The 26,550-nt window shown below is 53.2% G+C and overlaps 1 protein-coding gene across 5 annotated transcripts in view; it reads left to right on the plus strand.

The window, feature by feature from the left end:
- The window catches only part of TXN2 (thioredoxin 2), an 85,796-nt gene that overhangs the window by 11,496 nt on the left and 47,750 nt on the right, over positions 1-26,550 (plus strand). For 2 of the 5 annotated variants that reach the window (XR_014845206.1, XR_014845207.1), the window contains exon 4: positions 13,012-13,092. Coding sequence is in view for 2 of the 5 variants with exons in the window: in NM_001243705.1 (NP_001230634.1) it covers positions 1,123-1,236 (114 nt within the window). In the remaining 3 variants the exon portion in view is untranslated. Of the gene's footprint in view, positions 1-1,122; positions 1,962-13,011; positions 13,093-22,210; positions 22,776-26,550 lie in introns of those variants that run through there. The other 3 variants (NM_001243705.1, XM_005663827.4, XR_014845208.1) reach the window with 2 other exon arrangements.

A 26,550-nucleotide genomic window follows, 5' to 3' on the forward strand; every position in this document is an offset into this window, starting at 1 on the left:
AACTTGTGTGTAAGGAAAGTCTGTGTTTATCTTGTTCTGTTTATGTGGGTTTTTTTCAAATGCCCACAAAAGCCAGGCAGGGAGCCCAGGCAGAAAATGCACGATGCCAGCACAGGTCTTGGGCCTCATTTACATACCGTGTAATCCATACAGGTCTCCTGGGGAGCTTGAGGAAAAGCTTCACAGGCCAAGAATATTCAGCCCCCCTAATAAATAAACGTGGGATCACAGGGTCGAGCCCTTCCTCCTGCATTGCCCGGTGTGAGTCAGTGGATTTCTGGACCCTTTTAACCATCATTTGGTGTGAAGCTAAAGGAGCTCGCATGGGGCCCTGGGTTTGATTTTCGTGATGAGCCCTCTGAGGCTTCCGTTTATTGGGTGCCCACTGTGCACCAGGCACATCATCCCAGGGCAGGGCGCTGTGCTGAGACTTGGCATAAATTATTTCATTCAGCCACCGTACCCACTCATCTGAGGCTGGGCCGTGTCTCCATTTGCTGATGCAAACCTGAGACTGAGGGTGATGAAGTGACTCACCCAGAAGGGCTCGAGACAGGGATGCTGGCCCCAGGGCCTGAGCTCCTGACCACTCAGCTTCTCTGTACAGATCTTTAACCCTTGTCCTAAACCCGCCCACTAGAGACTCAGCCCCTTTAACAGAAGAGAGCACTGAGGCTGTGACCCAGCCAGGGGCCCCAGCTAGCTAGTGGCAAGGCCAGGATCTGGATTTTCCTGGTCCCCCCGGGCCAGGCCTGCCCTCCGGGACGTTCTCTAGCCCCTCAGCTCCTCCCTGCCCCCCCCCCCCAGCCCTGGCTGCAGCTGCATGGGTTATTTTAATCTCGCCTGTCATTCCAGCCGAACCGCTGGGACAGTGAGTCAGCCGTGTGGTTGGGGGAGGTGGGGTACTGCTGAGAGCCCACAATGGAAAAGTTTCTCCAGCGAGTGGACCTCCAGGCCCTGCAGCAGCCCCGTGCACACAGAGGCTGGGGGCCCCACCCACCCGAGGCTTTGGGCAGTCACTGCCCTGCACAAGACCCCGGCCCCCTCCACAAAGGCTTGGGACTAATGCTCAGGAAGAGCTCTCCTCGGCGTGACTCGGCCTCCTTTGTCCCCTCCACCCAGGTGTCGGCGGTGCCCACTGTGCTGGCCATCAAAAATGGGGACGTGGTGGACAAGTTTGTGGGCATCAAGGATGAGGACCAGCTGGAGGCCTTTCTGAAGAAGCTGATTGGCTGACAAGCAGGGAAGAGTCCTGACTGCCCCGGCCTGCCATGGTCCCAGGGAACCCCGTAGAACTCACAGCCCTTCTGTGCCAGCCCTTCCCGCCTCGTCCCTCTGACTGGCCCCCATGGGCCCGTGCTTTGGAGACCAGGCCTCCAAACACGGGACCCTCAAGCGCTCCCAGCCTGGCTAGCTGCCAGGCTGGCCGCCCCAGGAGCCAGGACAGCCGTCTTCCCACCCGCTCTGCTCCCTCCAGGATGCTTGGACAGAGCCGCGGGGCCAGCCTGTGGTACCACCTTGGTCCCATCTCCCTGATCCCTTCTGATCTGAACCCTGGTGCCTGGCTCATCTGCCTCCTGCGTTTTTCTTTCCTGCTGCTGTTTTGTAAAAAAGAAAGAAGGAAACTAGAAACCCGAACAAGTGAGAGTAACATACAGTTCTCTCATTTTGTGCAGGTCCTTAATAAAGAACTTTTGTGATCCCTCTACCTCCCACTGTGAAGACCAGACCCTGGGCCCTGAGCTAAATTACCCTCTGTCCACACCCCCTTTCCCGCCAGAGAGCCACCTTCCTCCCAGGCACAAGGGCAGCGAACGTGCGTCGCGCTGGGGGCATCCTGCACACCTTTGACTCTGGAAGGTTCGAGACACTACCTTCCCTCCCCATTAGCCAGCCCTTTCTCTGAGTAGCAGGCTTCACTGTGAAAAGACTGGACCAATAAAACGAGGGTGTGCACTGTCGACAGCTTCCCTCTGTCTGGGCTTCAGGAGCGCTTGTGACCCCTTCCCAGGCTGGGCCGCTGTCCGTTTTCTCCTCTGACCCCCAGCACCCTCTTGCCCTTGACTTGCCTGTCGTCAGTCAAGGGAACACCTTTACACACAAGGCCAAAGGGCGATTGTTGTCTCCAGTATGCAGATGAGGACACAGGCTCAGGAGCGCAGAGCCTGGGTGTTTTGGGGACATGGGTGCCTCAAGCCTTGGCTCTCACAGCGGCTCCCCTGGATCCTCCAGAGCCTCCCCCAGTCCCAACCTAGCGAGGGCCTGCCTTCCTGTGTGTGTGCTGGAACTCCAAGGCCCCTCTGCCCCTTCTTGTTCCTAGCTCCTCCTGGCCCATGGAGGAAGGTGCCAGGCAAAGCAGGCTCGGCAGCCAGGAAAGCCTTTGCCCTCATGTGGTTGAGCTGCCCTCTGGCTTGCTTGCCCAGCTGGGCTATCCCACACCCTTTCCCTTGGCCCCGGGGTGCTGTGTGCCCTCTTCTCTGTGGCTTGCCTGTTGTTAGAACTGCCTGGGTTGCCGTGGGGTGTTTAGAGGGTCAGCCCTAGGACCGCCTTGAGAAGGCTGCTGTGACTGGTGCAGGAGGGCAGGGTCGGCTCAGAAGCAGGGCCTGTGGCTGGATCTGTCAGAGGCTTGTGGAGGGAAGGGCACCAGCAACTGGCATTTGTGGAGAAGGGCCAGGGGCTGTGTGTAAGAGGAATAAGTGCAGCCAGTGCTCAGGGAGCACTTCCTGGGTCCCAGGCACTGTTCTTTGTCTTTTTTTGTTTGTTTGTCTTTGTCTTTTTAGGGCCTCACCCTTGGCATGTGGAAAATCCCAGGCTAGGGGTCGAATCAGAGTGGCAGCTGCCGGCCTACACCACAGCCCAGCAACACAGGATCCTTAACCCCCTGAGTGGGGCCAGGGATCCGATGTGCATCCTCATGGATGCTGGTCGGGTTCGTTTCCGCTGAGCCACGCCGAGAACTCCCTCAGGCGCTGTTCTAAAGCACCTCTCCCACGGCGGCGCCCCAAGAAGAGCACCGCCATGATTGACCCCTTTACACACGAGACCCCCTCCAAGGTTGGGGACCTTGTCCAAGATCACAAAGCCCTCGGGCACCAGGCTGGCCCCTGCCCCTGCACTCCCCCCATCTGCTCGTAAAGGTGGTATATGCTCCCCGTCCCACAACCAGCTGACAGGCAGCTCACGTTACTGAAGAGGTTCTGAGGCAGAGGTGCCCGGCAGGTAAGGGCCGGGGCCAGAATTCAGAACCGGGCACCCTGACTCCTGATCCTGGGCCCTCTCCAACTGTCCCCCACTGCCACTCCTAAAAAGGTGCCCTTTGCCAACACTTGTATGTGCATGACCTCATTTAATTCCTCTCTTGTGAGGCAAGTATTATTTCCCTATTACAAGTGAAGGAACCGGTTTGAGGAAATTGACTTGCCCAAGGTCACATCTGAAAGGCGATAATGCCCGATTTGAATCCAGGCGGGGGTCTGGCTGTTTCCCCCCACCCCAGGTAGGTGTGGAGAAGGGCTGGCAAAGGTGTCGGACAGAGGCAGGGCCTCTGCACAGCCCAGAGCTCCCTTTCCTTAAAAGGTGTGCTGCAGGGTGAGGTGAGCTGGTGCCTCCGCTGCTCCAGGTTGGCAGTCTCTGCCCAGAGGCTGTTCGTGGCATGAGTCACTGGCGGTGATCCTCTGGGTGATCCCGTTTGACTAATTCCATGGCGCTGATCTCACTGGGACGCAGCTGGCTCTGCATCGTTGGCCCCGCTGTTGCCCTCTGGGTGCCTCAGGCTCCTGGCCGTGGAAGAGGGGTTGGCAGAGCAGCTGCAGGGCCTGGCAGTTCTGCTGGGGGTCAGGGGAGCATCTCCATCCCCCCCTGAAGCACAGATACCTGCCAAGAGCCCAGGAAAGGGGACATAGCCATGGGCTCCCCCTAGTCCCCAAGATGTCTGGGGTGTGACCTCTGTACATGTACTGTCTTGATACCAACTTCATCCCGGTGACCTGGAGGCAGGAGGTGAAAATGGAAGCTTAAATTTGTAGTGCTGGCTCGTCTAATCACGTCTGTCCTGTGGTCCCCACCAGCCCCCTGCCGGCACTTCTTCCCATTTCACAGATGACACAGCACAGAGTGACGTCAGCAGAGTGGCCGAGGCACCGTCCCAGATGCTCAGCGCTGAAGCGCCTTAGCAGGTCTTAGAGGCATTTGGATGGATGGCTGGTGGTCGCTCGTGTAGGTTCTTTCTGAACAAACACAGGAGAGAAAGTGACGGCACCCTCAAGGGTCTTATGCTCGGAGGCAGCAAAGGACAGCAGGTCGCTCTGAGCAGATGTCAGAGTGCGAGGGTATCATCCAGACCCTCAGAAGGGCACAGGGAGGGGTGGCTTCCCCAGGTCACAGTGTGTTTCTGGTGGGGACCTGAAGCCGAGTGCCTGACTTCAGCCAACCCTAAATGAAAGCGAGTCACGGCCTTTGCTTCCCTGGGCTCCAGGAGCAGAGAGTGAGGAGGGCGGCCGGGACTCTGAGAAGGGCTGTGTCCGGGGCCAGGACCTGCGGGTCAGAGGGATATTGTTGAGGCTGTGCCCGTGCCCTTCCCAGCAGGCCCTGCCCAGGGCAGGGGGCACGGGGCCAGGTCAGCCCCTACCCCAGACGCCTGAGGAAAGCTTCTCTGGAAAGTGAAGGTAATTTGGCCGGGCTGCCGGAAGCCCCTAATGTGCGGGCCCTGGGCTGGGAGGGCCCAGAGAACAATGTCAGAGGCCGGCAGGACGCTGCGGACAAGCCCGGCTTCCAGGCATGCTGCCGCAGTTCCTCTCTGCTGCCTGGAACACCGGCTGCAGGCGTGACCCTGAACCCCATTCTCCAGGCGGCTTCTATGGCTCTGCCGGAAATCTGGGCCACGGATTGTTCCAAGGAGCCTCCCCTCTCCTGCCTTTTGGAAGCTGGGGGTGACCACCAGCCGCTCCACAATGGTGCAAGGAGGACAAGAAGAATCAGAGCTGAGTTCAGGGCGGGAGCTGGCCACCCACCACTAGCGGTGTGGCCCTGGGCACGTTTCCTCGCCGTCCTGAGGCTCAATTGTCACATCAGCCAGATGGGGATGATGCGGGCTCGCATTCACCGAGTGCTTGTTACGTGTGCCGTCTCGCTGCGCCCTCCCAACAACCCCAGGTGGTAGGGTCTACCATTATGGCCATTTTACAGAGGAGGAAACTGAGGCCCAGAGAGCGTAAGTCATGCGGCACCAACAGGCTGTCGAAACTCAGATCTGAACTCAGAGGTGTTCGATTCCAAAGGCTCTGTGTTCTTACCCATGAATAATACCGCGTTCTCTTTGGGGCAAACTTTTTCACCATTTGGAGCAGTTGCACCATCTGCAAACTGAGGCTAATAACCATCACCAGGGAAAGACGCCGTCAAGTAAACATGCTGGTACCCAGCAGGAGCTCAAGAAATGTCCGTGGCTTTGCTTCCCCCCTCCCCAGCTCTCCCCCCTCCCACTACATCTTAAACAGGAAACACAGGGCTTCCCGAGATAAGGACCCCAGCACCTCACCATGGGAGGGGCCCGTCATTGTGCCAGGTGGGGAGCCTGACATGTGCCTCTGTGTCCTGACTCTGACCCCTGCCGCCACCCCGTCCTGCTCCAGAGCTAGCTCAGTGGGGCCAGTGGCAGCCCCGGGGAGCCAGGGGGGGTGACCTCACCCTTGAGGAATGCCCACTGGAATCCACCCTGAGTCTGCTCCTCTGTTCCCCGTGCCTCCCGGTCACGTCTGACGGGCTTCTCACCACGCCTCTAAGCCAGCCAGCCGCACACAGCCACTGATGGGGGACCTTTCCTGAGCCCCGCCGCTGCCGCCGCCACCACTGCACAGCTGCTAATGGTTGCCTCGGGGTGAGCTGGGTCCCCACCTTCAGCCAGCTTCCTGGGGGACCACAGGCATGTAGCTGTCTGCCTCAGGTCTGCTGCCTGCCTCAGCCTCCAGCAAGAAGGCCGTCTGGCATTGATCCCTTTGTGTCCCCCACTGCCAGGTGCGCCCCCCCCCATCTCCGCCTCCCAGCCCCCACCTGAGGTAGCGATTACTGTTTCCACTTCATGGATGAGGAAACTGAGGCCCAGAGAGGTGGTGTGATGTGACCAGAACACAAGACACCCTAGGAAATGAGGGTGAGGTGGCCCGACTCAACCCCTAATCCTGCCCCTTTGCTGCCACCTCAGGGCATATGGAATCAATCCGTGTCAGAGCTGCGACCTATATCACAGCCACAGCCACACTAGATCCTTAACCCACTGCACAGGGCAGGGGACTGAACTAGTGTCTCCACTGAGACCGGCTGGATCACTAACCCACTGCGCCATGGCGGGAACCCCTGGGCCTCTCTCTTTTATCTGCCTCCCCCACCCTGACCCTGGGCAGTGGGTAGAAGCGTCTTTTGCTTAAGATCTATTCCTAGGAGTTCCTGTTGTGGAGCAGTGGTTAACGAATCCAACTAGAAACCATGAGGTTGCTGGTTTGATCCCTGGCCTCACTCAGTGGGTTAAGAATCTGGAATTGCCATGAGCTGTGGTGTAGATGTGGCTCGGATCCTGCATTGCTGAGGCTGTGGTGTATGCTAGCAGCTATAGCTCTGACTCGAGCCCTAGCCTGGGAACCTCCATATGCTGCAAGTGTGGCCCTAAAAAAAAAATTTTTTTTTAAAAGATCTTTTCCTAGCGTTCCCGTCATGGCTCAGTGGAAACGAATCTGACTAGTATCTATGAGAATGCAGGTTCAACCCCTGGCCCTGCTCAGTGGGTTAAGGATCTGGCATTTTGTTAGCTGTGGTATAGGTCGCAGATGCAGCTAGGATCCCGTGCCCTTGTTGGTGTGGCTGTGCAGTGGTGTAGGCAGGCAGCTACAGCTCCAATTTGACCCCTAGCCTGGGAACTTCTATATGCCTCGGGTGCAGCCCTAAAAAAGCAAAAAAAAAAAAAAAAAAAATCTCTTCCTAAGTCTGGAATATTCTCTGCACTCCCCACATGGTGGCCACACTCCCTAACCTCGGCCAGCTGGTGCCTGTGGGTGCCCCCCTGGGCTGCTTGGTGCTGGGGATTAGGAGTCAAAGCAGAGGAGGGCCCAGCCCCTGCCCTCAAAAGCTTACAGTGAGCACACTGTTGTTACAATCTAAAGTCTAAATGTCACACTAGGTACAAGTAACATTTATCATCATGCTGCTAAAGCACAGAATGAGTGGAAGCCCTGAAAAGGAGCAAACCTGCAGGGCTGTCAGGTAAAGCATAGAGAGGAGGTGATGGGAGTTCCCGTTGTGGCTCAGCGGGTTAAGAACCCAACTAGTATCCATGACGTTTTGGATTTGCTCCCTGGCCTTGCTCAGTGGGTTAAGGATCCAGCATTGCCGGGGCTGTGGTGTAGGTTGCAGACAAAGCTCGGATCTGTCGTTGCTGCAGCTGTGGTGTAGGTTGGCGGCTATAGCTCTCATTTGACCCCTAGCCTGGGAACTTCCATATGCCATGGGCATGGCCCTAGAAAGAAAAAGAAAAAAAAGTAAAAAAGCGATGTTTAAGAAGGGTTTTGTTGAAGCGCCCCCTGTGGTGCAACATGATCAGCAGTGTCTCTGGAACCCTGGTACACAGGTTCGATCCCTGGCCTGGCACAATGGCTTAAGGATCTGGTGTTGCCACACCTACAGTGTAGGTCACAACTGTGGCTCGGATCTGAACCCTGGCCCAGGAATTCCAAATGCCATCGTGTGGCCAAAAAAAAAAAAAAAAAAAAAAAAAATTAAAAGTGTGGTTTTGTTTAGAAGAATTGAATAGGGGTTAATCAGAAAGGCAAAGAGTGGAAGAGCATTCCAGGCAGAGGGAACAGCATGTGCAAAGACACAGAGGTGGTCCATTTTAACATAATCACCTCTGTAAAGGCCCCATCTTCAAACACAGTCACATTCTGAGGTTCTGAAGTTTAGGGCTTCAGCAAATGAATTGGGGAGACACAACTCAACCCATAAGAGCCTGTTACACAGTTTAATAGCCATCACTGGGAGTTTCCATTTTGGTGCAGTGGAAATGAACCCAACTAGCATCCATGAGGATGCAAATTCGATCCCTGGCCTTGTTCAGTGAGTCGGTGATGCAGTGTTGCCCTGAGCTGTGGTGTAGATCACAGACACAGCTCAGATCCCATGTTGCTGTGGCGGTGGTGTTGGCTGGCAGGTGTGGCTCCAATTAGACCCCTAGCCTGGGAACCTCCATATATCGAAGGTGTGGCCCTGAAAAAAAGGAAAAAAGCAAAATAGTAGCAACTAACATAACATACGGAGGTTCCAGACGCTATTCTAAATAGTCCGTATATTTACACGTTTGGTGCTCATATAAGCCTTGGAGGTAGGTCCTGTTATGAGCTCTAGCTTATGGATGAAGAAACTGAGGCACAGAGGGATTTAGTTACAGCTTCAGGTCACTCAGCTGGGAAGGGGCAGAGCCAGGATGGAAACCAGGCAGCCTGACCCTGGGGTCCCTGCTCTTGACCGCTGTAGCCTTCCCACCACCCCATGGCAGCGGTTCTCTGCACTCCCAGGACCACCCTGTAGCGTATCCCAGACCAGAGGACGCCACTCAGCTATGGTCACACCCTTAACCACTGTCCAATATTTAGGTATTTTTCAGTTAATTTTTTTGTTCATTATAAATGAGGTCAGAATGAACATGTTTCGACGCAAAGCTTATGTTTTTTCTTTTGGATTTTATAAATGTGGGATTCCCAGGTCAAAGGGAGCCTATTGCTGTGGCCAACAGCCTGCTGAAGGAGTGTCCCCAGGCCTGAAACCTGAGCTGGAGCCCAGCACCTGCGCCTCCCACCTGCTGCTTTACTTTGGGGGAGGGGAGGCCCAGCAGCAGGAATGTCATCAGACCTGCCCCACCTCCAGCCACCCTTTTGTCCCTGCCACCTTTGCCTTAGAAAGTTCCGGGCCCCAAATTGTGGCATTTCTGAAAGGTCCCTAGTCCAAAGCAACCATTCATATTCACATAAGGATCTGGTGACGGTCATGGGTCTGGGGTGGGACCTGGGAACGTGCTTTTTGGGGGTTGGGGGGCTGCGCCCATGGCATGGGATATTGCCAGGCCAGGGACTGAACCAGCACCACAGCGGTGACCCAAGCTGCTGCAGTGACAGTGTTGGGTCCTTAGCCCACTGCACCGCAAGGGAACCCCTGGGAATGTGCCTCTTTACAGCCCTAGTGATTCCGAGGCAGGGGCTCATGGACTAGACTTTGAGAAAACGCAGCTCCCAAGCTCACCGCCCTCTCTAAGGCTCTCCTCGTTCTCCTCTTCCTTGAGCTGCCCTTCCAGGTCCGCACCCCTCCCACGGGGCCAGGCACAAAAGAGGACTCTGCCCTGTTGAATGAGTGAAGGAATGGATGAAGCGTGTAACCTTACCAAGGAGCTCTTCCGGGCCGTGACCTGGGCCGGGTCTGGTTCTCCTTCTTATCCCAGCCCCAGACCCATTACCAGGAACCCTCTCCCCTCACCTAGGAAGCCCAGCACCTCTGCCACCTGCTGTGTGACTTTGGGTACCCCTCTGAGGTTCGCAGGGAGAGACTGTTTCTACAGGAGGTGAGAGGAGCAAGAACTAGTCTCCCTAGGGGTGTCTTCTCCCTGCCAAGTCCCCCCAAAACACCCCCCTTTCCATGTTCACACCTGCTTGCCCTGCTGAGTACCCATGACCCAGGAGTGACTTTACAGGTGACCGCTGGTGGAGGACTGGTGTTTGCTCAGCACTTGGCGCTGACCACTGAGCCACAGCCAGGCCAACGCAGGGCTGCAGTCTCAGGCCACAGGAGTGGGAGTTGCCTCTGCAGCAAGGGGCAGGAGCGAGGCTCTGCCGGGCTGGCCCAGGCGCCCCCTGTCCCAGTGCTGGCCACTGGGGCCCAGGGGGAACTGCAGAGACGCTTTCCTGGACAGTGGCCCGGGAGGATGAGGCCGGCGGGGTGGGAGCCGGGTCGGTGGGGCTGGGGCAGCCTGGGAAGATGAGTCTGTGCACGTGAGGCCTGGCCCGAGCCCTCACTCGCTAGGCGGGCCTGGCCTCGGAGGCCTCCTCTCTGGAGGCTGCATTTCTCAGAACTCCGCTGCCCCGAGTCATTAACCTCAGGGCAGGAAGGCCGTCAGAGGCCAGCTCCCACTCCGGGTTAGTGGAGGGAACCAGGCCTGGAGAGGGGGGAGGGGAGGGGGGGAGCTGAGAAAGGCTGGGGAGGGGCCGGGTCAGGAGGTGGCTCTTACAGAGACCCTGCTGAGGCATCCCCGGCCCCCTTCTCCAGCTGGCCGTCCACCAGACTGATGCCACGTGTCCACCCATCTGTCTCCCCCACCGGCCTAACAGTTGGGAGGGACTTCCTTCTCCAGGCACCAGAGTAGCCTGTGAATCTGTCCAAGTGAGCTGAACGAGCCCCAAACCTGAGCCCTTCTGTCCCCTCCCCTGCCGCTGAGCTGGGAGTCTGACTTTTGGCGGGAGTGAAAGAGAGAGAGAGGAGGAGGAAGAGGGGGGTGTTTTAGCTGCTTGAACCCTCTGGGCTGGAGGGCATTGTCTTCTCTTCTTCGGGAAACTCCCTATAAAGCAGGGGGACAATAGACCCCTAGCCAGGGAACCTCCGTATGCCACCCGGTGTGGTCCTAAAAAGATGAAAAGACAAAAAAAAAAAAAAAAAAAGCTCGGGGACAATGGCACGGACCGGGGAGGGGGTGGAGGTGGGGGTCCTCTGAGACTAGGGTTTGGAACTTGATCTAGAGTGACCAGCCATCCTGGTTTGCCTGAGACTGAAGGGGGTTCCAGGGACACGGGATTTTGGGTGTCTTACTCTGCCATCCACTGCGTAGCGGGTAAGTCATCACTTTTGCACGCCTGCGTCAGAGGTTCACCTGGACTCTGTCATGCCATGAAGCTCCCAGGAGGCTAAGGAAGGAAAGTTAGAAGGGGAGTTCCTGGAGTTCCTGTCGTGGCTCAGTGGTTAATGAATCTGACTAGGAACCATGAGGTTGCGGGTTTGATCCCTGGCCTCGCTCCGTGGGTTAAGGATCCGGCATTGCTGTGAGCTGTGGTGTGTGTGTAGATTGCAGGCATGGCTCGGATCCTGCGTTGCTGTGGCTCTGGTATAGGCCGGTGGCTACGGCTCCAATTAGATCCCTACCTTGAGAACGTCCGTATGCCGTGCTTAAAAAAAATAAGGGGAGTTCCTGCTGTGGTGCAGTGGGTTAAAAATCCTATTGTGTTGGCTCAGCTCGCTGTGGAGGCTTGGGTTTGATTGCTGGGTTAAAGGAGCCGGCGTTGCTGCAGCTGTGGCATAGGTCGAAGCTGCAGCTCAGATTTAATCCCTGGCCTGGGAAGTTCCATATGCTGTAGATGCAGCCGTGAAACAAAAAGAGAAAGCTAGAAGGTGCTACATCCTAGCAGATGTGAGATTTATTTTCTCATCGTGAGTGGTGACCACCAGCATCCTGGTGTGAGAGCTTCTCCTCGCCTTCCCATCACTGCCAGAAAGTCACTCATTCACCACCAATGAAAAGCCAGCACCTCCTAGGCGCCAGGCACTGGATGTGCACAGGCGGAGAAGGAAAAGCCCAGCCCTCACAGAACCCAGGGTGCACGCATGAGTATTTAGAACACAGTAGGATGAATTTGTTCAACACAGCTTTTCATGAGCAGCCACTGTGAGCATTGTACAGACATGAACTCATTGGACCCTCAAAAATAACACAGTGAGGTGGGCATTTTTTTATTCTCAGTTTGCAGATGAAGAAATCAAGGCTCAGAAAGATTAATCAGTAGATGTTAGGGGAAGGACACTAAAAGGTACCTTCTTGAAGGATGAATGTATATCTGAGTGTGTGCAAGGGAAGGACTTTCTAGGAGGGAAGCATGGAACAGCATGATGCCTCCAGGGAACAGCAGGGTCAGAGGTCCGTGTACTGAGCTGAGAGGGTCAACACTGGAGAGGCGGATAGTTTTCCACTTCTTTCCTTCTAGGTTCTTTGGCTGGTATATTGATATAAGATAGATTAATAGGAGAAAGACAAACCCAGGTTTACTAACACGTATATAGCTTCTGTGTGCATGGGAGAGACCCAGGAAACAGAGTAGCTATCCGAATGGCCAAAGCCATCACCTTAAACACAAAAGATGCTGGGGGTGGGAAGTCAGTTATGGGAGGTTCCCAGGCAAAGCACAGTAAAAGAGAGCGAGGTTCTTATGCAGATTTAAACCCTTATCTTCTCCCTGGAGAAGAGTTTCTAAAATTTAGAGCCATCCTACTCTCCCTCCCACAGAGAGGGAGGCACACTTACAAATAGAAATTTCCCTTATAAATGTAAATGTTTCTTACAAAAAGGTAACTTATGCTCAGTTTTCATAGTTTCTCTCACATCTGCTCTTCTAAAAAAAAAAAAAAAAAAAAAAAAATAGCCAGCTTAAAATAATCAGTATACCGGCGTTCCAGTTGTGGCTCAGCAGGTTAAAAACCCAACTAGTATCCATGAGGATGCAGGTTTGATCCTGGGCCCTGCTCAGTGGGTTAAGGATTCAATCTCTAGCCCGGGAACTTCCAAATGCCCAGGTTCACCTCCCTCAAAATAAAAGTCAATACACAGTCAGCAAAGCCTGTGGGCGCCTGAGAGGCTGTGAAGGGCTTTAATGAGTGGACTGGAGGTCACAGAAGAGCAAAGGACAGAGCAACTGAAAAGGGTCGAGGTTGTAAGAAGAATTTGGAGGGAGAAAACAGCAGGCCAGGTGACCAGCGCCCTGACTCACGCTGGACGCTTTCTCTTAGGTTTAGTCTTGTCCCACCAAGAAGGGTTCAGTCAACTGAACTCTTCCAGTGGATCCATGGCTGATGTTTAGCCAGGCCCAGGGCTGAGCCTGGGGTTACAGAGACTTCCCCAGTGCCAGTTAAGAAAAAGTGCCCACTCGGGGTAGCCGTGCCGCTCGGTGAGTGAGTGCTGCTCCAAGGTGAGCTCACTAAAGGTTCCCTCGTTGCCCCCAGGTGCTCCAGTGAGGATCTGTGACCTTTAAGGGGAAGAAACCTGCCCACAATCGCAACGGGAGTCAATCAAGTTCAGCCCAGGTAAGACGGGGCTGGCGCGGGTCTCAGCCCGGAGACCGGGGCCGGGGGAGCCCCGGGGCACTTGGGGGCACCACTGCAGGGGCGCGCCCTTGCGGAAAGTGTTCTGGCAGAGGTTCCGTCGGGCTTCGGGGCGGGGTCGGCCGGGTGGGACGCCCCGCCCCGCCCGCGCCGCGCCTGCCCATATAAGGTGAGCGCGGCCCCAGCGCCCTGGGAGAGCGGTTGTCGTCACCTGCGTCCGTCGGTTCGGTTCCCCCGGCGGCGGCGCAGCCCGCCCGCCCGCCCCGGGCATCCTTCCAAGGCCGCGCCCCCCAGCGCCTTCCTGCCGGGAAGCGCCGCCCCGCCTCGCTTTGCCTCTCCGTCTGGAGAGGCTGCCCTGGGGCATCGGCTCACATTAGGGCACTCAGGACTCGGACCGTGCCCGGCCCAGCCCGGGTCTGCGCACCTGCGGGTCCTGGAACTCGCCGAGCGAGCAGGCAGGGGTGGGTTTGGCCGAAAGTTAGAGAAGAGGGTAGTGCTGGGCTTCCGGAAAGCCAGGAGTAGAGTGGGAGGAAAGTCAGCCTCCTTTCAAGGATGGCCCAACCCGTCGGGCGCCTGCTAAGTGCCTGGCATCGAGCTCAGTTAAAAAAAAAAAAAAAAAAAAAGTTAATTGCTTCCACTAACTTGCATGGTATGGCTTAGTAAGAGCAATCACTCAAGAATCACAGGACTTGAGTCAGAATATTGCTATATTGCTTACTGGATCCGCCCAGGGGTAGGAAGTAACCCGAATCCTTGGTGTCTGAGTTCAGCCTTGGTCCCCGGTCTTGTTTGTCAATGTTAGGGGGGCATGGGTACAGTTTTTAAAAGCAGCGATGTGCTTATTTTTCTGCGTTGCAGTAAATCCTGGTTAGCATTAGGGAGAATGTCTTTTGCTGGATTTCTTTAACACATCCTTAAGCAATTTTTTTTTTTTTTTTTTTTTTAAAGCAAAGGAAAGATAGATCCCAGACTGGGAGCCTTGGGCAAGAGATAGGAGCTAGGTAAATTTAAAATTAAAAACACATGAGTTGTGTGTGTGTGTGTGTGTGTGTGTGAGATGATTTAAGAGTTTCCATTGGGAGTTTAGAATGACTTTGGCACTTGGCTTTCTATATATAGCTGGTGGTGACATAGTCCTTTAATATTTTTAGTATGAAAATGTTCACACATACAAGGGCATAGAGAATAATAGTACAGTGTTCACTTTCAAAATACATGCATGTTTTAACATGTGAACCGATTTTATTAAAGTATATTTGATTTACAATGTTGTGCCAATTTCTGCTGTACAGCAAAGTGACTCAGTTATATATATATATATATACTTTTTTCTTTTTCTGTCTTTTGTCTTTTTAGGGCCGCATCCACAGCATATGGAAGCTCCCAGGCAAGGGGTCTAATTGGAACTGTAGCTGCCGGTCTACACCACAGCCACAGCAACACTGGATTCAAGCCGCGTCTGCGACCTACACCACAGCTCACGGCAATGTCGGATCCTTAACCCACTTGAGTGAGGCCAGAGATCAAACCGGCGACCTCATGGTTCCTAGTCAGATTCATTTCCGCTGTGCCACAATGGGAACTCCTATGTTCTTTTTTTAATATTCTTTTCCACCATGGTCTATCCCAGGAGACTGGATGTAGTTCCCTGTGCTGTACAGTAGGACCTTGTTGTTTATCCATCCGAAATGTAATAGTTTGCATCTGCTAACCCCAAACACGCAGTCCATCCCACTTCCGCTCCATCCCTTGGCAGCCACAAGTCTCTTCTCTTCTCCATGTCTGTGAGTCCGTTTCTGTTCCATAGATCGGTTCATCTGTGCCATAGTTTGGAGTCCACATATGAGTGATATCATGTGGTATTTGTCTTTCTCTTTCTGACTTACTTTACTTTGTATGAGAATCTCCAGTTCCCTCCACGTTGCTGCAAATAGCATTATTTTGTTCTTTTAATGGCTGAGTCGTATTCCATTGTGTATATATACCACATCTTCTTAATGCACTCATCTGTCCATGGACATTTAAGTTGTTTCCATGTCTTGGCTATTGTGAATAGTGCTGCAATGAACATAGGGGTGCATTCTTCTTTTTTTTGGGGGGGGGGCATACCCCCAGCATATGGAAGTTCCCAGGCTAGGGGCCTAATTGGACCTGCAGCTGCCAGCCTACACCACAGCCACAGAAATGCCAGATCTGAGCTGTATCTGTGACCTACACTGTAGCTCACAGCAATGCTGGATCCTTAACCCACCTGCATGAGGGTGGGGATCGAACCCTCATCCTTATGGATACTAGTTGGGTTCATTACTGCTGAACCACAACAGGAACTCCTGCATTATCTTTTTGAATAAAAGTTTTGTCCAGGAGTTCCCGTCGTGGTGCAGTGGTTAACGAATCCGACTAGGAACCATGAGGTTGCGGGTTCGATCCCTGCCCTTGCTCAGTGGTGTAGGTTGCAGACGCGGCTTGGATCCCGCGTTGCTGTGGGTCTGGCGTAGGCCGGGGGCTGCAGCTTCGATTCGACCCCTAGCCTGGGAACCTTCATATGCCGCGGGAGCGGCCCAAAGAAATAGCAAAAAAGACAAAAAAAAAAAAAAGTTTTGTCCAGATATATGCCCAGGCGTGGGATGGCTCATATGGTAGTTCTCTATTTAGTTTTCTGAGGACCCTCCATAGTGTTTTCCAGTGGTTGTACCAATTTACATTCGCACCAACAGTGTAGGAGGGTTCTCTGAGCTGATTTTTTAAAAGTCAGTTCCCACAGTGGTACAGTGGGTTAAGCATCCAGCGTTGCTGCAACTATGGCATGGGCCAAAGCTGCTGCTCAGTTTCAATCCCTGGCTGGGGAACTTCCATATGCCACAGGTGCAGCCGAAAATAAATACATAAATAACAGAAATAAAAGTACAGGAGTTCCCGTCACGGCGCAGTGGTTAACGAATCCGACTAGGAATCATGAGGTTGCGGGTTCGGTCCCTGCCCTTGCTCAGTGGGTTAATGATCTGGCATTGCCGTGAGCTGTGGTGTAGGTTGCAGACGTGGCTCGGATCCCGCGTTGCTGTGGCTCTGGCTTAGGCCAGTGGCTACAGCTCCGATTAGACCCCTAGCCTGGGAACCTCCATATGCCGTGGGAGCGGCCCAAGAAATAGCAAAAAAAAAAAAAAAAAAAAAAAAAAAAAAAAAAAAAAAAAAAAACATAAAAAAGAAGAAAAGGAAAAGAAATAAAAGTACAAAGAGTGCCAAGGCAAAACTTCTGAGCTTGCTATCGGCCTGAGGTTTGGCATGGACAGCCTGGGGCTGCCCTGAGCCAGGGAGGATAAAGGAAGCCCTTTGGGGCCCACGTGCAGTGGGAGGAAGGAGAGGGGAGCCACTCACCCCCACCCCTGGGAGCCTTATTGACCTTGGCACACCTGCAACACGCAAGTTCCTCACGCCAGAGCACCCCACTCAGCTGCCTCTAAACTCAAGTCTCCTTGCCTGGGTTATTCCTCCATTTGCTTTCTTGGCTACGCATCTGGACCCCAGTCACCCACCTCACACGCCAGAGCCAGAGGAATTTTCTAAACCATGAATCATATGACCGTTTCCCTTATAAAGCCTTCCTCGGCTTCCCAGTGCCCGCAAGACAACCCCTAGCCCTTAGCAGGGCACATGTGCCTTCCCTAGTCTGGGACTCCCAGACCCCTCAGCCCCTTCGCCCTCCACTTCCTCCTAACCCTTTACCCTCAGGCCAACCTGGACCATTGGCAGTTGCCCAAATAGTCATTCAGTCAAGGTTTAATAGGACAGGGCACCAGAAAGAGTGCTCAGCAGTGGTGAGCAGCACAGCAAGTCGCGGCTCATGTCCCTCTCCTGGGATTTACCATCTGGTGGGGGAGTGAAAAAAATAAGTGTGAAAAGATTATTTTGAAGTGTTACATGCTATAAGGGGCCTACAAAGTATCGAGAGGGTTTTTGCCTTTTGCCTTGAAGACCCCACCCTCTTCTTCCTGCTTTAGTCCTCTGCCCAGTGGCTCTTGTCATCCTCTTAGACGCTGGTACAGTGTCATCGGATCCATGGGTACAGTGCCCCCCACCCTTTTTTTGCTTTTCAGGGCCGCACATGCAGCATATGGAAGCTCCCAGGCTAGCAGTTGAATCAGAGCTACAGCTGCCGGCCTACACCACAGCCACTGCCACATAGAATCCAAGCTGCGTCTGCAGCCTACACCACAGCTCAGAGCAACGCCAGGTCGCCAACCCACTGAGCCAGGCCAGGGATTGAACCTGCATCTTCATGGATACTAGTTGGATTCATTTCTGCAGAGCCACAACAGGAACTCTTATCACACTGGGGTGGGGGGGTGTGGGCTGGATTTACATGCCTGTCTCTCATATGGGACCATGAATTCCTCCATGGAAGTCGCCTTACTCTGTTTGGTCTGGTGTTCCTAGCAACTTGTAGGATACACAGCCATTGTTGGATGACATTAAAACGGCAAGCCTCGGAGTTCCCATTGTGGCATGGTGGCATTGGTGGCATCTCTGCAGCACCAGGATGCAGGTTCAATCCCTGGCCTCGGCACAGTGGGTTAAAGGATCTTGGCGTTGCCACAGCTGTGGCATGGGTCGTAACTGTGGCTCTCTGATCTGATCCCTGGCCTGGGAACTCCATATGCCAAGGTGGATAAAAAGGGAAAAAAAAAAAAAATCACCAAGCCTTTGTACCAGGACCCCTAGTCCCAGAGCAATTCAACCTTCAGTCAATATTCATTCACTTATTTTATTTTTTACATATTTTATTTTATTTTTTACAGTTGGTTTGTTCAAATCTGTGTTCAAGCAAGGCCCATAAATTTCATTTGCTTGGTAGTTCTCATAAGTCTCTTAAAATCTGTGGGTTTCATCTCTGTCATTTTTTTTTTTCTTTTCTTTCTTTCATTTTTTTTTTTTCTTTTGGCTGCACCTGCAGCATGTGGAATTTCCTGGGCCAGGAATCAAACCCAGCATCCATGTTACAGCAGTGAAAATGCCAGATTTTGTTTTGTTTTGTTTCGTCTTTTTTTTAGGGCCATACCTGCAGCATGTGGAAGTTCCCAGGCTAGGGGTCTAATCAGAGCTGTAGCTGCCGGCCTACGCCACAGCCATAGCAATGCTGGATCCAAGCCATAGCATGCGGCAATGCCAGATCCTTAACCCACTGAACACTGAGCGAGGTCAGGGATCAAACCTTCATCCTCATGGATGCTAGTCGTGTTCTTAACCCGCTGAGCCACAACGGGAATTCCCAATGCCAGATCTTTAACCCGATGAGCCACCAGAGAATTCCCATTCACTGATTTTAAATGACATCCTCCATTCATTAAAGCAGACCGTGCTAAGCTCCCCCCTCTATGGCTCCCCTGCATGGACCCGTTGATTTATAGAGGGTGAGTGCAGTGCTGGGGCAGATCATGGGACTGCCAACAAGAAAGGGGTCATCCTGCTGGGTCCCCGGGGGGAGTGTCATTTGAACAGAGCCTTTTTGGGTGAAGGCAGGATTGGGTGTCAGGCTGAGAGAAAGGGGAATCTGAAGGAGGCTGAGAGGCGTGAGTGTCTACAGCTGCTGGGGTGTGTCCGGAACACGTGGTCCCCTGTGTGAGCCAGGAGCTGGGGCAGGTAGGCTGGGGCCGGATGGGAAGGGCCTTGCATGCCAGCTTGCTTTCCCCTGCTGGTGAACAAAGGGCTAGATATGTAATCTAAGCAGTGGCTTTTCAAGGTTTCTTAACTGTGACCAGGAGTCAGATGCAGGTTACATCACAACCTGGCACAACACACATTGAAGTGAGTCCCATGAGACAATTTACTCTTACTCGGATATTTTCTATTTTGTTACCAGCAAGATCATTATTATTATTAAATTCCAAATGTAACTCAATTAATTTCAAGATCCACCTGGACCTGCAGTTTGAGAAACATTGATCCGAGAGTCCTTCTCTAGCCCCAAGCCTAAGGGTCTAGTGGTGGCTGTGAGGCTCTTACTTCGTAAGTAATTTTAATTTTTAGGATCCTGAGAGGCAGGTCTTTATTCCACAGCTACTTTGACTTGTAAGGCAGCCTAAGAGGGTGGGGCAGGTCCACCAGCTTCCTCTGGTGTGTGCCCAGTGCTCTCATCATCCAGACCCAGTGGCTGCAGGGTGCTCCCAGCTGGAGTTCCTACCTGGGTCTGTGATTTAAACAACAGAGGAGGGAGTTCCCACTGTGGCACAATGAGCCGTGTCTATGGAGTGCTGGGATGCAGGCTCGATCCCTGGCCGGTCAGCCTGCTTCCCTCCCCATCCCTTCAGCCCCTGCCCCACCCCTTGTTCTGAGAAGTCTCCACTTGGCAGTTAATTCCCTTGCCAGGCTGGCTGGATGACACAAACCGGGGTGGGGGTAGGGGGTTGGAGGGGGTTAGGGAGAAGGGGTGGGTGAGGCCCCAGCTGGGGCTCTGACCTCTGTGCCATCACCAGGGGCCAATTCTTCCCTGGGTTCTCTCGCCTGTGTGGACCACTCTGCCCGCAGGCTGGCACTTTGGCTTAGCAGCAGGGCAGGCTCTGTCCAAATTCTCTTCCATCTGGAATCTCTGAGGCCTCTGGAGAGATTTGGGAAACCTGAGGTGTGGGGTGGCCCTAGCTCAACCTTTGGGGCTCAGAACTCAGGAGCCAGGGGTGACCTTGGCAACGGAGTCCAACTCTCTCCCTGGATGGATGTGAACACGGAGGCCCAGAGAGGGGCGAGAACTCACGCGAGATTACGCGGAAGTGAGACTCAGAGCGCGTCTGCAGACTCAGGACCCTGGCTCTGAATCCAGTGGTCATTCTTTTCATCGTTCTGCCTTGGGGGTCTGCGGAAAGGGGGGAGGGGCTGGGAGAAATGTCCTGTCTGCGAGAAGCTGAATTGTGCGCTTGCCAGGGACCCCAACCTGGGAGACCTAGCCACCCTCTTCCTGTGGACCCTTCTGGGGACACGACCCTACCCGTGCTGCAGTGAGGGGGCGGGGCCAGGTGGGGCCTGGAGCCCATGGGCTCACCCTGCTTTCTCTTCGTGTGTGTGTGTGTGTGTGTGTGTGTGTGTGTGTACACGCACGCTCGCCCTTCCCACCCCCAAGAGGAGAAGAGACCCTCTCTTCCTCCTCTCTCCACCCCCACCCGGAGCCTGAGCCGCCTGAAGGAGTGACGTGGGAGGATAAAGCCTGTGGGAACCTGTTTTCACACAGGAACTTGCTGCTTCCCTGGGGGCCTCAGGATTAGGTTGGTGGCTCCTAGTCCATTCTTTCTGGAGACACCGGATATGGCCTGAAATCCAGGCACAGGGGCCCTCCACCGCCCCAGAGTCTCCCTGGCTCCTTGGGCCCTCGCCACACACGTTTCCTTCTCAACTCACTTACCTTTGCCACATGCGTGTCTTGTCTCCAAAGGGACCCATGCTGCTGCTGCTTTTTTTTTTTTTTTTTTTTTCTTTTTTACGGCTGCACCCTCAAGCTAGGGGTCTAATCAGAACTGCAGCTCTTTTGAGACCAACCCTTCTGTGGGTCTGAGACCCAATGTCTGTAATCAGGATTACAGCAGGGAGAGATGTGGGCCTCTCCACAGGGAGGCAGGGCCAGTCCTGGATAAGATCTGTGGCTCTTTTTTTTTGGCCATGTCCTTGGCATGTGGAAGCTTCTGGGCCAGGGCTCAAACCCGTGCCACAGCTCTAATAAGAGCCAGTGCAGTGACATGTGGAGTTCCCTCCACATGCTTCTTGCGGCTTTGAAACCAGCTCTTCTGTGGCTCAGTGGTTAACGAATCCGACTAGGAACCATGAGGTTGCAGGTTCAGTCCCTGGCCTTGCTCAGCGGGTTAAAGATCCGGAGTTGCTATGAGCTGTGGTGTAGGTGGCAGACGCGGCTTGGATCCCATGTTGCTGTGGCTGTGGTGTAGGCCGGCGGCTACAACTCCGATTGGACCCCTAGCCTGGGAACCTCCATATGCTGCTGGTGTGGCCCTAAAAGGACAAAAAGATAAAGAAAAAAAAAAGAATATATATATGTATGACTGGGTCACTTTGCTGCACAGTAGAAATTGATGGAATGCTGTAAATCAACTATAATGGAAAAAATAAAAATCATAAAAAAATCTTTTTCCAGCAATGGAAAAAAAACCCTAAAAAATGTAAAGTAAAATATATATATATTGATTGGAGTTTTTTGGTTTCGAGAAACTAGCTCTGAAAACTGAGCAGAAAAAAATGGGGGTGGCAGTGTTTGCTGGAACACAAAGAGCCTCGCTGCTGGGATGCAGGAAGTGTTGGCTGCCAGGGCCTCCCCAGGAAGCTTCGTTCCCCGGTGGTGTCTTTTTTTTTTCTTTTCCTTTTTTTTTTTTTTAGGGCCACACCCGCGGCCTATGGAAGTTCCCAGGCTAGGGGTTGAATCAGAGCTATAGCTGCCTGCCTATAGCTGTGGCCACAGCCACAGCAATGCTGGATCTGAGCCGCGTCTTCGACCCACACCACAGCTCACGGCAACTCCAGATCCTTGACCCACTGAGTGAAGCCAGGGATGGAACCCGCATCCTCATGGATACTAGTTGGGTTTGTTACTGCTGAGCCACGATGGGACCGCCTCTCTGGTGGTTTCTGTGCCTTTGGCTGTGGGTCCTGAAGAGATGGCTTTGAAGGTGGGAGTGTCTGAGTTCCTTCTTGGGCGTTCCCTGGACGGGGCTCCACCACCTTCTCCTCCACTGAGTCTGGGGAGCGCCTCTCCAGGCTGTGGCATCAGACGCCTCTCCCCGAGTGCCTGTCCTCAAGGTTCGGATTCTGGGCAATAGTCAGTTGCCTGGCTTGCGTCACCAGCCTGCTTCTGGAGAGGAGGGGCAGGACCTTGGGATGTGCCGGTCCGCCAAGTGAAATGGTAGATCCTCAAAGGAAAGGTTGTCCGGCATCAGAACAAGGAGGAAAGTGATGCTGAGGAGGCAAATCAGACGCTCCCCAGGCTGAGGTCCTCCCACTGGCCCTAGATCTGGCCTCCCTGAACTGAAAATTCTCTCTCTGTTTGCCCTCTCCTTTCTGACTTCTTTCCTTCCTTTCCTCGAATATTTCCTGAATGCTTGCTCTGTTTCAGGCACCACTGGACCGTGGGAATAGAAAGATGAGTCAAACTCAGGGCCAGCCCCAGGGAACCCATCTAATCCAGATCAGCATACACGGCCACTCAGCCATGGCGTGGGCAAGGCAGGCATTGCCAGTCGAGCCCAGCACACCTTCCCCGGGAGCCTGGGCTGGGCCTCAAGATTCCGCTCAGCACAGAGCTCCAGGCAGGCAGTTCTCATCAACTGGAGTTGGTCCAAGCTATGGGAATTCTTTGCTACGCCCAGCCAAAAACACGCCTCTTTCCCATAACACTTCTGACACTTAAAACCAGCAGAATTCCCCTAGGCTGACCACCAGGCTCATTTCTACTCCTTAAGGCCAGTGGCATCGGTGCCTTCAGCTCCTGACCCTGCTTGGCTGTTGAGTCAGTTTGGGGGTTGAGAGCCTGAGCACAGTTCCTGCGGACAAGACTGCATCCGAGTCCCATCCCTCGCACTGCGTCCTTCTGAGCATCCTCGGGTTTGGGTGAATCTTCTGTGGCTCCTGTAACAAATCACCCCACACTGAGCGGCTTAAAATAAGATAAATGTATTTTTTTTTTTTTGTCTTTTGTCTTTTTGTTGTTGTTGTTGTTGTTGTTGTTATTGTTGCTATTTCTTTGGCCGCTCCCGCGGCATATGGAGGTTCCCAGGCTAGGGGTCCAATGAGAGCTGTAGCCACCGGCCTACGCCAGAGCCACAGCAACGCGGGATCCGAGCCGCGTCTGCAACCTACACCACAGCTCACGGCAACGCCGGATCGTTAACCCACTGAGCAAGGGCAGGGACCGAACCCGCAATCTCATGGTTCCTAGTCGGATTTGTTAACCACTGCGCCACGACGGGAACTCCAGATAAATGTATTAATGACCACAACATTGTAAATCAACTATACTTCCATAAAAGTTAAAAAAAATGAAAAATATTGGGAGTTCCCGTTGTGGCTCAGTGGTAACAAACCCAACCAATATCCATGAGGACGCGGGTTTGATCCCTGGCCTTGCTCGGCGGGTTAAGGATCTATGAGTTGTGGTGTAGGTCGAAGATGAAGTTCAGATCCTGAGTTGCTGTGGTTGTGGTGTAGGCCAGGAGCTGCAGCTTTGATTTGATCCCTAGCCTGGGAACTTCCATTTGCCTTGGGTGTGGCCCTAAAATGGAAAAAACAAACAAACAAAAAAAAGAGGATCCAGAGAGACCCCTTGCTCCCTCCACCCCGTGAGGACACAACAAGAAGCTGTCGGTTATAAACTAGGGAGAGGACTCTTAGCAGAAAGTGACCATGCTTGCTCCTTGATCTTGGACTTCCCAACCTCCAGAACTGTGAGAGATACTTTCCTTTCTTTCTTTTTTTTTTTTTTTTTTTAATTTTTCTAGGGCCGCACCCTCGGCATATGGAGGTTTCCAGGCTAGGGGTCTAATATCTGTAGCCTCTGGCCTACACCAGAGCCACAGCAACGCTAGATCTGAGCCACGTCTGTGACCTACACCACAGCTCATGGCAATGCAAGATCCTTAACCCAATGAGCAAGGCCAGGGATTGAACCTGAAACCTCATGGGTCCTAGTCGGATTCATTAACCACTGAGCTGCGACGGGAACTCCGAGAGATACTTTCTATTGCTGCTAAGTCACCTGCACTGTGGTATTTTGTCATAGCTGCCTGAATGGACTGAGACTCTGCCTCCCTGCGATTAGGGCCTTTGTGATGCCAACAGGCCCACCGGGATAATCCAGAATAATCTCCCCATCCCAAGAGCCTTAACAAAATCATATCTGCAAAATCCCTTTTGTCCCATAAGGTAACATTCATAGGTTCCGGGGATTCGAACATGGGCATTTTGAGGGGCTGCAATTCTGTCTGCCACACACCCCTTGCCCATAAAATGGGGGTATTGATAACCCACTTCATAGGCTTGTGGGGAGGACGATGCCTATGAACCACTGTGCAGAGTGATCTGTTGCTGCTGTAGCAAATGACCATGAACTTGGCTTAACATCACACAGATTCATCATCTGACAGTTCTAGAGGTCGGATGTCTACTACAGGTTTCACTGTAAAAATCAAAGTGTCAGCAGGACTGCATTCCTCCTGAGGCTCTGGGAAAATGCATCGCTTTGCCCTTTTCCAGCTTCTAGAGGCCGCCCTCGTTCCTTGGCTCCTGGCCCCTTCCTCCATCTTCGCAGCCAGCAGTGTTGCCTCTTGGACCATTCTTCTGGTAGCCTCTCTCCCTGCCTTCTTTATGCCTCCCTCTTCCCATTTAAGGATGCTTGTGATTACATTGGGCCTATCCGCATCATCCAGGCTCATCTCTCTATTTTAAGATCAACTAGGAGTTCCCGTTGTGACTCAGTGGTTTAAGAAGCCAACTGATATCCATGAGGATGTGGGTTTGATCCCTGGCCTCAAAAAGTGCGTTAAGGATCTGCCATTGCCACAAGCTTCGGCATAGGTCACAGATGCGGCTTGGATCTGGCATTACCGTGGTGTAGGCCAGCAGCTCAGATTGGAAGCGCTTAAAATTCCATGTGCTGCAGGTGCAGCTGTAAAAAAAAAAAGAGAGAGAAAGAAAAATCAGCTTCTTAGCAGCTGCAACTTTGCCAGGTAACTATTCACAGGTCTCAGGGACTAGGATGTGGCCATCTTTTGGGGGGTCATTTTCCTGCCCACCACATTCTGGAAGGGGAAAGGTTGAACAGGCCCTGTCTCATTTTAATCTTCCCAACAAACATGGCAGGAGATTCATGTCATTAACCGCATTTTACAGGTGGAGAGACTGAGGTTAAGATCACACGAGGTGAGTGCCTATTGTGGTGCAGCAGAAACGAATCTGACTAGTGTCCATGAGGATGCGGCTTCGAGCTCAGTGGGTTAAAGATCTGGCGTTGCTGTGCTGAGGGTCGTAGACGCACCTTGGATCTGGTGCTGCTGTGGCTGTAGTGTAGGACAATGGCTTCAGCTCCAATTCGACCCCTACCCTGGGAACTTCCATATGCCTTGGGTGTGGCCCTAAAAAGACCAAAAAAAAAAAAAAAAAAATCACACCAACATTAGGGAGTTCCCTGGTGGTCTAGTGGTTAGGATTCAGTGCTGGCACTGCTGTGGCCCCGGTTTGGTTCCTGAGGCCAAATGCTCAGTGCTCTGGGGGCTAGGTAGAAGATTAAGATGTGGGCTCCACCTCTAAAGGAATTTATGATGTGTTGATCAGGAGATGATGATGCAGACACATCCAAAGCAGAGAGAAGAAGGAGGGAGAGAAGGGGGGGCAGGGGGTGGGCAGAATGGCCTCTTAGCTGCTGATTAGGACCCTAGTATGAGAGGGCTGGTTTTAGGCTCAAAACCTAGCTCTGTCGCTTCCCAGGTGTGTTTCCAGGAGCAAAGAGAGCCTGTTTTCTCCCCTGTCAATGGGAATAAGAATACTCTTTCATAGATAAGATTGTCACAAGGACTAAATTAATGTTTGTAAAGCATTAAGCAGGCGCCTGGCACATAGTAAGAACTCAATAAAAGCAACTGATATCATTATTTTTTTTTCTTTTTAGGGCTGTACCTGCAGCGCATGGATGTTCCCAGGCTAAGGGTCGAATCGGAGCTGCAGCTGCCAGCCACAGCCACAGCCACAGCCACAGCAACACTAGAGCCGAGCCACATCTTCGAGCTACACCACAGCTCACGGCAGCACTGAATCCTTAATCCACTCATCGAAACCAGGGATCGAACCTGCATTCTCATGGATACTAATCTGGTTCTTAACCCGCTGAGTCACAAGGGGAATTCTTCTTTTTCTTTTTTCTGTGTTTTTGTTTCAATGTATCTGTCAGTAGCAAACTGTTTCTCCAAAGGACACCCTACCTGGAATCCCAATAGTCATATGCGTGCAGAAACTCCTCCCTGTGGCCTCCAAGGCCCCTGCCCACCTGTCCAGCCTCCTATCTCCTGTGCCTCACCCCTTACCCACCACCAGAGGCCCTACAGCCTTGGGAGGTAAAGCTCACCCCCCTCCCAGACCTTCTGGTCTCCTCTCTCCCCTGATGCAGTGTGCCTAGCGCTTAAAATCAGGATTCTGATGTCCCAGTTGCAGCACTCATCTGCTGTGTGCCCTTGGTTGTGTTCCTTACCCTCTCTGGGCTTCAGCCCCTTCCTCTGCGCTCTGGGTGTGTGATGATAGTCCAGTGGGCAGGTTGAGCCAGGAGTAAATGCAAGTCCACGCAGCTGGCCGGCAGCAGCTCCTGACCCCCAGGGCACACGCTCCAAGCCTACTGCGTACTTCACATCTGTCGAGATGCAGCACAGGTGCGGCGCCTCACAGAGTCCGTCTGTGGTACCCCGCGTCTCA

Source organism: Sus scrofa, chromosome 5 (assembly GCF_054392235.1).
Source record: "Sus scrofa isolate SSC_HxYL_T2T_F1_AM1 chromosome 5, Sscrofa_HxYL_maternal_Yorkshire_Landrace_v2.0, whole genome shotgun sequence".
Lineage (NCBI taxonomy): Eukaryota > Metazoa > Chordata > Mammalia > Artiodactyla > Suidae > Sus > Sus scrofa.